An 11,685-nucleotide genomic window follows, 5' to 3' on the forward strand; every position below is an offset into this window, starting at 1 on the left:
CGTATGATAGTGATATTACCTCTTGCTATTTACTTTGGATACCACAACTCTTTCCTGATCAGAGGACGGCTTCATATGCTGTCCTCCTTCTTCATCTAGATTTCCTGTATCCACTACCCTTACTACTAGAACATTTACATAATATGTTCTTATTTGGCCACAAGCTTGTTGTGTAGATTGGGCACTCATATCTCATGTCCCAACTTGCTCAAGATGTCCCCCTAGGCATGACAAATGATTCCAATTGGTGTCCACAGCTAGTAGTATTTATGAAAATTCTGCCCCACATTGTTTCCACGCCTAATATCATCTCCAATATATCTTCGTGCAAACCACTATCACATCACATCACAGTTTAAAAAATTGAATATGTTATTGATCATCTTTAAATTACTCCAACCCTCTCCTCCTGCACCTCCTCTGCAATGCAGCCCAAACTTCTCCATGTCTATCTAGTTGACAGTTACTAAAATGCATCTACAAGTCCTGGGAGTTCTGTGACTCATCAAAGCTGAGCAAGAGGTTACTGGATGAGCTAGAGCTCCAGGGGCTACATGTCATCATGTTTAAAGTTGGCATGTAGGAATAATCCAAGGTGGCAGGATCTGATTCAAGAATCCTCTGGCTGCAGGTAATCAACAACGGGTTGCAATTAATTGTAGTATCTATTCCCAGTAATTCATTTTGCTGTACTCTGTATGGCTTCAAGGTCATGTAAGGCTAGTTGGTCTATCATTAGACAGGCTGTTCCAAGGTCAAGTTATATACCTAACTCTCATGCTTTGCCTTTATAAGCTACCTATTGTTGTCATATCCTGTACGACATTCTTGCTGCATCCCATGAACCTGCTCCAGCCTATTCTGTATAGCAAGCAGTAGCGTTTTAGAATTATCTCCCGAATTTTGAGTTGGCAGTCGGCTAATATTTGTTTTGGCCATTCAAAAAGATCTTCCATCTCCAGTAAACTGTGTGTATCTTGTAACATTAGAAATATGATCGTGGACACAATGGGGGATCAGATTGGAATTGAGTTAGTAGGGTACCAGACAGCCAGGACAGGTAACCGACACTCTGACCTACTATCAAATAATAGGAACATTATGCCTACAGTAAGTTGTCTAATGGTAATAAAAGGACAACAGTGAGATACCATGAGATGGTGGAGAGGGACTGAGGTGATGGAGGACCTAGGACCAGGACACCAGGCTTGAGGCAATATCAGGTAGTAGTAAAATATATATATATAGGAAGCAGTAAACAAGATGCATATAAATAAGTGATCGAGTCTCTGGGTGCTTACCAATGATGTAAGTGCCATAAGCCAGGCATCTGGATGTGGTAATTGTGTAAGCTTTTCAGAACTACTACCAGAAAAGAAGAAATGGGTAGGGAATAGACAGACGATGTAAACTGGATATGTTGCCGAGAGAGAAATACCCATGATGTAATTATAAATGAGAAGGCAATAGTGGATGTCCACGGTGTGAATGTTGTAATGATGCAGTGCTAGACAAATAGGACCTATGGGAACAAAGGTTGCATGATGGGCATCTGGACCCAGAGCTCAAGCAACTAACGCAATTCTTATTTTTGCTGATGTACCATTTTAATATTTGGTAATAATGATTAGGAATTATCTATGTCTTACTTTCATTTTGTTTACAGGATGTTTCATCCTTTTTAAGTATTTTCTTAGTCTTTATGTCCTTGATTATTTCTTTAAATTTAATGTAATTTCTCTCATACACTTTGTTATTCATATATGCTTGGGCAGATTATCTTGGCAAATTCTCAGGATCAAATCTATTTACCCTGATGTTTCTAGTACATAACATATGGTATGACCTTGTCACACTTATGTTTCTTGCTATTGTTTCCCTCTGTTATATACAGTTTATCTGAAGGATGCAAACTTGTATATATAGATACTACCATCTTCTTTATTTACAAATTAATCAGGACAGAAATCTCTACTAATCTGCCATCATACCTTCTACCTTCTAGCTAGTTTGCCTATAAAATCCACTTAATATTACATCTATATAGTTTACCTTGCTATTATAATTGTACTATTTACAAATTCAATAATATTGAACCAAACACAAATAGTATACTGATATTTCCAACTCTCAAATAAGTCTGTAACTTATGGCTAAGATATAAGTCACAAGGTACTTGCCAAAGGTAAAGGTAGAATTGAAATATCAGCTGTGGTAATGAAAATTACAAGCGTGATCCTAGTTGGTAAGTAATATAACATCATCCTCATAAGTATGAGGTTAAGAGAAAGGTGAAAATCTGCTCCAGTATCAGTAAAATCAAGACAAAAAAACACGAAATATAAGTATAAGAGCTCTTGACATCAAAGTTCATGGTAATAATAAATTCAGTCTTGGATATCTTTAAGGTAAAATGAATTTATTATGATAGTAAAATAAAGGAATATAATTAATTAATAAGTCATTGTCCATCTGTCATATACCTCTAGTAATTGAAATTCATTTCCTATTTGAAATCTCATCAACAGTAAAGACTTTTCTCACTATATTTCATGTCTTGTCTCTCTCTTTAGAGGAGGACTAGGCTATCACTTTCTATACTGCCATTAAGATAAGAGATTCTACTTGTCTGCTCTCTGATAGTCTACTCTTGTACGATCCTCTACTCAACCCACCCAATATCTCATAATATTGGTTTTTGTTTGTATTATACTTTTACTTTAGCTACTCTTAGTAAAAGCACTGTTGGATTTTTACTTTCTCTCTACAACTAATGGCTGTGAATATGGTTAGTTGTATACAAGAATAATAGACTCCCATTGCCTCTCTACCAAGAAACTTGCAGTTGTATTGGTCATCTCAACAGACTACAATATATTTTAACTTCCTTATTCGTTTTACCCAATACAGTTAGTGGTAACATATCAACAAAGTGACACTATCTTTTTCACAATATGTGACCAAATGAGATAGATATTTCATACACCTTATAGTATTGAGGACCCGATATTGCCACATTGTCAGGATAGGAACTTGTTTCCAATAGTTGTTTCAGCATTTGTGTCTACTTCTCATACTTTATACTCCACAATTATGATCTGCAAGTACCATATTACTCCATGTAATGAGACTCCACAGAGTAGTATTACAGTTAGCCATACCTAAACCCATACAAGCATCAAGAGATAACCACTATAGGCACAGTGGTAGACAAGAGTCTACTAAGTAGAGGTACAGTTGGTTAAGTACCTTAGTGGGACAAGTGATATCATAGTAGTGGTACTTAAGTACTAGTAACAATCAGTGGTTACCATACTGGGTACAGTAACTTAAGTGGTCAATCTATGAGATACACTAAATTGTTTAACAGTAAGTCTAAGTAGAGTTACTATACCTTCAGACCATAGTTATCTTATCAAAGGTCAAAGTTTACTCTTCTATTCAGCCTATTACTCTACCTCAAATGTAACTTGTAGTGCAGGACTTACTGGGATGTTACTAGATTGTTTGTCACAAGAAACTATAAAGCATATTCGAACCTCAGGTTGTGCAGATAACTCACGCACAACCTGTTGAGCTCCAAATAAGCTGTAATTTGGAGGTTTGATGACTAATACCCCTCTTCCATTTTAGTTATAAGTTACCAGCGATATGGACTACAGCCTGGAAACTTGCAATATGTATAGTAAAAGTCCAAAAGCGTAGATACTCTATGTAACATAGCACATGTGCACACCATTCAGTCGATAGAGGGTGTTTGCAGGATAGGTCAGGGGGAAGAGGAGAAAGGGGAAACAGGTCTCTATGTGGTTTCATGTAAAACAGACTAAAGCTAAAGAAACAATAGCACTTTGTAGACTAGATGTAATATCTGACATAACCAGAAGTCTATAGGGGAGGTAGCTAAAGGCTATTACCCTAAAAGTATAATAGTACTGGAGCATTATTAATCATTTTATGACAGTAGTCTAAGGTCATGATAAGACCTACATCTAGGAGAGTTGACAGTTAGTAGCACCTAGTAGTAGTAAATCTCCAAAGAGGTCTACAGTGGAAGCTACATGACCACCATCCAGAATGATATAGAACAGAGCAGAACCTAATAGATGTTCAGCAGTAGTAGATACTTGTTGAAAACTAAGTGTATTTGGGTAGAGAGTTCCATAGCTAGTACAGAAACTATTTGCACATAACAGCTCACTATTAACAAGTCTATGATGAGAACAGTATTTACTTCTGTGGTTGCATTGGAGATGCGTCATGTAAAACACTTCTATCTGGTAGATGTTAAAAAATCATGCAGTTGTTAAGTTTGCTAAAGAGGATCTTTAGTCTGGCCTGTAGAGGTTAGCTAGAGAGCCTACGGGAGTTTCATACTTGTAAACGCAGAGTAGTGATAGGGAGTAACAAGCTGAATATGAAATCTACTTAACCATATGTGAGTTCTCCTCTACTCTGGTAATCAAATACCTCTCAAAATTAGGACTTAATTGAGTAAAGCAGTAGCTTAATGATATTAAGTTTTACAATTTTGTTTTTTCAACTCTTCTGTTGCTTTATATTTACCTGTATTTTCACCAAGATCACCTCAGTATTATTACAATCTTGGAACCCCTTTTCCTATAGAAAGCTCCTGTTACCTTCATCTACTTTTCATCTCCTGGCTAACACTAATTCTTCTATCCAACATTATCCTACTCTGACTGCCGGTACTCTACTACTGGCTCTCATATATATTTCTTCTATTTTCTACTCTGAGTCTTGTTTTCTTCTTTCCAGCCCCCCTTAGTAAATATTTTAGTGCCCTCTGTACTGACAGGTGTTCACCTCTTTTCCAATGGAGCACTTGTGCTCCTTACTGATTGCTCATCTCTTAATATTAAGGCTAGACTGTATGTCTACAGATACTATTATGCATTTAATACTCAAGCCTAGTAGTTGATGAATTTTTATATTTATTTGTAACAAGCCTTATAGGTCCTCTAGTTTCAGATATTTGTGCTTAACTTTATGAGGTTTCCCATATTTGAGGTTTTCATTTTCATATCTGTTTAGGGACTATCATCTCACTGTTATAGAGAATTTCTTCAATATTCCTCGCTTTGGTGTGGTTTTCTGGATATATAAGCTGCAGGTTACTGTGTGTGAGTGTTTTCTGCACGGATATCTAGTTGAGTAGTTGTGATTCTAGACGAGACTCTTCCAGGTTCAAGTTGTGGCATCTCATGATCTGATACCTGGCTGCTAGTATTTGCCATACTTGTTTAATAGTTTTTCATCTGGCTACCAAGACCTGGAGAGGTGTAGTGGTTTTGGATCTGCATAGTATACACTAAGATGACCTGTGTACTTTAGGTAGTCTTAGTACACATTAAACAAAGGAGATATTTCCTCTTCTTCTTTCTCTTCTGCATAAACATTACAATAATCTCAGTAGCACTTGTTATGATGTACAAGATAAATTAAAGAAGATTTTTAATTGAAGAATAGTATCAAATTCTTCAAGACCTTATTGATAGGTGGTGCAATAATTTTCATTATATTATTATCCTTAGTTTGAAGAAAGGCGGTAGTGGTAACAATTACCATGGCTAAGCTGAATTGATTTTGGTGACAGCGCGGTTACCACTGAACACTCCTCTTGCTACTGGAATCATGTGACCTGATCTAACCTTGGAAGCACGAGTATGATACCCTTGTCTATCCTCTAACCCCCCACCCTCACTTACCCTGTCACGCAAGACCTCCCAAAACCCCCCAAATTCCCCAAATCTCCGCCCTTTGCACGCTCCCATCGAATCAAATAGTCGGCACTTCCGACCAAGCTCATCTCCTGTTTCTTTGCTTGACTGCCTACTATCACCCTCCCACTCATTCTACCACACTACCCGTGACCAAGATAGCAACAAACCCCCTCCATCCTCCCCACGCACGGACGTTTTCTTGTTCTCGGCTGTTACTACTCCCTCGCCTTGCCACCAACAACAAAGCAAACAATGTGCTAGTGCACTTCAGTCCTCGGATAATAACAATAATTCGCAGAAAAATTCAGTGTTTATGTGAGTGGGTCAACTACCGTAAACGAGTGCTGTGTGCATAACAAGCTGACCCTGTTAGAATAACATAACTAATGTCTCGATCCGGCGTCGTCGTTGAGCTACACCGGCTGCCACTCTCGAGGCAGCTTCCAACACCAATTCTGCGTTTGTTGGCTCTCGGGGTCCCCTTTGTCTTCTTAAGTTGGGTGGTATACTCTAGGCTCCCGTTCGCCCCAAATCAGCATGGCAGAAAGTTGGGCGTTAAAACAAGTAATCTTGCGGATTCATATCGACACGGGATCGATGCCTTGGACGCAGGTCAGTGGAGAGTGAAGGGTTTATGGATCTTCCCGGTGAAGAGTTGCCGCGGAATTGAGGTTGCTGAAGCTCGAGTCATACCATCCGGGTAAGTGAGTTGGAATCCCTGAGGGTCGGCATAAGTAATAGCTCGCGAAGACGCTAACTACTCTTCTTGATGACAGAATTGAGCATGATCGTCAATTTGTAGGGCTACCCCTCTACTAGTACCGAGGAAGTACAAGCGCCCAGTAATATGGTTTCGTACAGGACATGGATTTTATTGCGGGTTAACCTGAATTACCTTTACGAAATCAAATCCCCCGGGTATCATACTTGTACTTGTTTTAAAAATTTTGACAACATGACTAACCTTTCTAGGTCTTCGCAGAATGGAAGCAAAATCTCAAGACTGGAAATCTTCAATGGATCTTCATAACCCAGAGGCAGTATCCAAAGATGGCACTCATTACGACTGAGATATACCTTGAAGGAGTAAACGATGGTAACCTACACATCACTTTCCCAATCAAGTCCCATCTACCTTTCCTCAAGCCAGCCAGAACAATTCGCTTCCCACTCTTAGTTTCCGAGGAGTTCAAGGCGAGGTACCCGCTCAAGCAAGTAGGAATCTGGAAAGATCACCCACTAGCATACGACATCTCCTCTGCCGTTGAAACGGAGCTCCGGGAGCTGTCGACTTACCTATGCACTAAGGGCCCACTAGCACTGTTCAGGATATGCCCGGAAGAGTTACGAGAGGTCCACAGGAATGCACCCACAGTCAATGAAGTCGGATATCAGCCAGTCACGGGATTTGCGGACGCGGTATATTACTCCTAACTTTTGATCCTTCCTCTCACATCAAAACAGCAACTGATCATTGGTCGAGAACAGTACCCTTTGCACATGCTAAACCTCGCCTCCGTTCGCGAACTCAACTCCCGCATTACCGACAGCATCCCTAGACTCGATATCCTGCGTTTCCGTGCGAATATAATCCGTATGATCCCCACATCATTGTGCCTCACCCACCCTCGCAAACCTGCTACACTCCCCTCCCACGTGAGCCCCTAACTAACCAGCCACCCTTTACCAAAGTCTCCGGGCCAAGCCCCTTCACTGAAGACGACTGGAAGAAAATCCGGTTAGGTGGATACGTCTACTACGCAGGCACACTATCATTCTCGAGTCCTAACAATGCAATCACTAACGAACAAATAGCCTGTAGAACCGTGCGATGCAAAATGCCAAACGTAGACCCTGATACTGGTGGTATGTTGCTTTATTTCCTTCCCTGATGCCCCTTGGCACGTTTCATATATGAAATAATGGAAACCGATGCCCTATTTAGAGAGGCACATGCAAGAGCCTGACCAGACAATGCGCAGCTATCGCGCTATTGATCTGGGGAATAAGCATGGGGCGTGTTTGGGTATGTATTCTTCCCAGCCTTGTTGATTTACTTTGCTTTTTGTCCTTGTTTTGGCTCGGCCCTGATTGTGATTTGCTAACCCTCTGGTTGAAGGAATGCAATTGGTTCCTGCCTCAGCTAGTAAGTTTCTTCCCTGTGCTTGAGTGGAAACTTGAGACTGGACATATAGCGTACTAATACGCAATACACAGTGGGTATCCTCCGTGTCGGTGATGGCGTAGATGTTCTTGAAACGGGGTCGCATCATTATATCAATTTGTAGGGTGGAGGGAGGGGGGTTCTCAACAGATGATTGACGTTGCATCTAGACTCTTGCAGCTATTCATAGATGGGAATACTGTAGCGCCTAGGCCCCGGATAACTGTTTAGGACGTAGTTTGGGCTACTCTAAAGATATCCTTATCCTCCTGCCTTCTCACCCATTTTATCTTTTCCTTGGTATACTAGTAGTAGACCCTTTACCGGAACGGGGATGCAAGGTGCAATGGTATTGGCGAGGGTTTTACTGCCTAATACACCATGGTTGACCAAGCCCTGGATGGGGAATATCCTTTTTGTTACTGGGTACCTGTCAATCCGACATCTGGATTGTCATCTTTTTTTCTTCCTCCAAATGATCGCGCTGCTAGGGCACCTACACTGAACTGTATAGTTAGAGTAAATTTCAAGAAAAACCTATGCCCAATAGTGAATATTCTACTATAGTGCTATTAGTAAATAACACCTATTACTGACATCCATCATGAAACAAAACTGAAGCTTTAGCTAGATTACTGCCATTGGTATCTCGTCTCACTATGGCACCGTTTGCGCTGCCAATCCAGGTACTGTACGAGTACTCGTATTTTACAAATACCACTCACAAAACTAGCTAGCAGTGGGCCGACGACAACAAGATAATGTCTCTCACTTCCGCTTTATTCAGTTACAAGCACCCGCACGTCGTGTACAGTACCAGTCGGTAGTACTCGTAGATCTCACCGCTCAGCACGAAGGAGGCGAAACCCAACCCAGACCACACATAATATTTCTCGAGCACTTATACATCAAAACCGTGCGCTCCACAGAACCCCCATGAATCGCAGATCACCATCCCCCCCTTCGTCACATCCCTGACCCAACCAGCCCAACCATCCCCGGATTGTTATTTTTTATTATTTCTTCAAGATGCTGCTGGAAAAGTACAGTACTTGTGACGTACACTACCCTGCGAGCACTCGAGTACTGTACAAAACTTAAAACCCTATCTCAAACCCATCTGTATCGATCCAGGGGTCAGGCAGACAACCAGAGGGGCTGCACACCCGTGCACACCCACTAAGCTACCTAGCGTGTTCTCTGAAATGTTCATTATACCGGCATTTCTTTCCACTACAACTTAAGCTACCGATGTCCGTTGCCGGCATTGCCATCTGGCACCATGGAACGAGCTCAGATCTGGCCAGGTCAACACAACCGCTAGGTTTGCGGGGGGCAAACCATGGTAGAGTCGTGAATATGTGCTCCAGCATCTGCTAGGCTAGCTGGCCGGCCGGCCAGCTACACGACAGTAGTGCAAGGAAGTGCTGTGTTCTCCAAGAACTTAGAGGTAAGGCAGTCAAGTCTGGTACAATACCCCCCCCCCCCCCGAGATGCTGTGCCGTGTCGCGCCGCCTGCTATCATGTCACCATGCCACATGGTACCATAAATTTCCTAGTGAGAGATGAGGGAACATGAAGGAGTGATGCATGGATACATAGCACAAGCATGGTAACTTCGGCGTGGGATTATTATACGGTATCCAACCACGTTCATGGCCTTGCAGGAGTGGGGCCATAAGAGAGTGACGTAAAGCTAAGTAAAGCATGATAAAGAAATTTATAGGAAGATCCTCAGTACGACAAGTCGGGTCTACATCGGATGGCATGGGGTAGAGTTCCATTTCTAAGTACTAAAGCTTGTACTTGTACCACAACTCTTCAAAGCTTGCTCACACACTTTTGGGGGCACTCCATAGAGTGCCTGACAGCTCAGCACCACTTGACAGCTCAGTGCATTTTTGTGGCTCAACACAACTTTGTAGCTCAACAGAAGTTTAAGCCACAATATACTCCATGGCTGTATTGTATACTGAGTTTCAAGATAACCTTGCAGCTTAATGGATACTATATTTAATTTCCTAATGTAGAGTTATCTTACCACATTTTATTTATTTCTTAATAGAAACAATTATTAACTTATATATTTTGCACTTATAAGCGCCTCTGACCTGCCTTGTATTGGCATTTATTTCATCTAGAAAGGACTTCAGAGTAGCTTGATCTGCTATTTTCTTTGTATGTTGATCGCTTTACAATTGTTTTTCAGCTTTTTTAAACTCCACATCCTCTATCCTCTTTACTATCTCCCATGCATTATTGGTATATAACATACCTTTCTTTGCATTTATTTTCTGCTACTGTCTTTTCTCTTTGCTGCTCTAACATGCTTAACAGTATAGATATCTTCTCCTTGCTCTATAGTGAATGAATCAGACTATGCTGGAGTAAAACAACCTTATACTACTCACTTTAGGTGGTTTTGAAAGTTTAGTAATAATAAATTAAATGTGTTATCAAGTAATTTATTGTCTTATCTTTTTAGACTTAGAGTGATAAGAGAAACGGTTGATAGTAATTCTGCTAGTTAGGCTTATTGCCAACTTAACTTTATATAAACAATAGACTATTACAACTTAAATATTACAATATCTAGAATATGTATAATATTAGTATCACAGCTTGAAATGCAGATTGAATTACTAATTCCTTAAACCCTTATTGAAGAATATATATAATTCTGTGAAAGAACTCAGCTTCAACAATGTTACTATAATGAGTACAGATACTTACTATAATGGCTTTAGAGTGATAATAGTAGAAGGATTAGAAGAGAACAATATTCAAGTGAAGGAGGTGATCATATGGTGCTAGCCCTGCAGCTTGGAATGCAGATTGCATTATTAATTGTGTAAAATGTTATTGAAGAATATATTTAACTCTGTCCAAGAACTCATCTTCAATAAAGTTACTATAACAAATACAGGATACTATTGCAACAGCTTCAGAGTAATAATAGTTGAAAGGTTGAAAGAAAACAATATTCGAAAGTTGAAAGCAGTGACTGGGATGGGGAAGATGTTAGCATTCATTAAAATTGATCTTTATTACAATGATCTAAAAAGTTGTTTGTCCAATAAAAGTCAAATCTATCAAGGATGCAAAGCTATTGACTACATAATCTTTAGAGTAAGACATATTATTCCAAGAGGATAACACAGGTCCTCTTTCAGGTCAAGTGAGTATTATTGTATCCAGAATTAGAGGTAGTAAAAAGGTAATTAACTGGTAGAAATAGTTATACCAGTTTACTTGGTAGATAATACTGGAAACGATTGTCAAAGAAGAGAATAAATTTCTACAGCAGTGATATTATTACAAACAGTAACAAGTTTCTGATTTGTTGAACTTGCAAGTTATAAGAGCCTGGTTCAATCTCAGATAAGGATTCAGTGATTAAATCTAACTGCAATGTGAGTTTCAGTTTCATTGAAATTATAAGTCTCACAATACTGGATCAGGTACTTTGTAAAAGGTATTAGTATAATAAGACTCTAATGAGTACTATTACAGTTAGCCAAACCTTTATACATGATAGCATCAAGGGACCACTATTATAAGAATGGCCATAGACAAGAGTCTTCGGTATAGAAGTATGGTTGGTTAAGTACCATAGTCGGCTATATCTTGTAACACTATCTCTCAGCGAACAAGGGACTACTTGAGAGATTTGGTAATATGGCAACTATTCGGTAATGGTTGCGTTTGCACTGGATCCTCTGGTCCTACCCACCTTTCGCTCTTTAGTTGTGCTAGCTGGTACCCTAATACGATACC

The 11,685-nt window shown here is 40.0% G+C and overlaps 1 protein-coding gene; it reads left to right on the top strand.

The window, feature by feature from the left end:
* The first annotated feature begins 5,761 nt into the window (after positions 1-5,761).
* GSTUM_00002583001 (uncharacterized protein) lies at positions 5,762-8,453 on the top strand. XM_002836242.2 has 9 exons: positions 5,762-6,059; positions 6,118-6,444; positions 6,521-6,542; positions 6,717-7,163; positions 7,233-7,338; positions 7,437-7,610; positions 7,690-7,770; positions 7,864-7,890; positions 7,962-8,453. The coding sequence occupies exons 2-9, from the start codon at positions 6,131-6,133 to the stop codon at positions 8,030-8,032; spliced, it is 1,242 nt and encodes a 413-aa protein (XP_002836288.1). The 5' UTR covers positions 5,762-6,059; positions 6,118-6,130; the 3' UTR covers positions 8,033-8,453.
* Positions 8,454-11,685: the final 3,232 nt, after the last annotated feature.

The sequence above is a fragment of the Tuber melanosporum genome (assembly GCF_000151645.1).
Source record: "Tuber melanosporum whole genome shotgun sequence assembly, scaffold_137, strain Mel28".
In the NCBI taxonomy this organism is placed as follows: Eukaryota; Fungi; Ascomycota; class Pezizomycetes; order Pezizales; family Tuberaceae; genus Tuber; species Tuber melanosporum.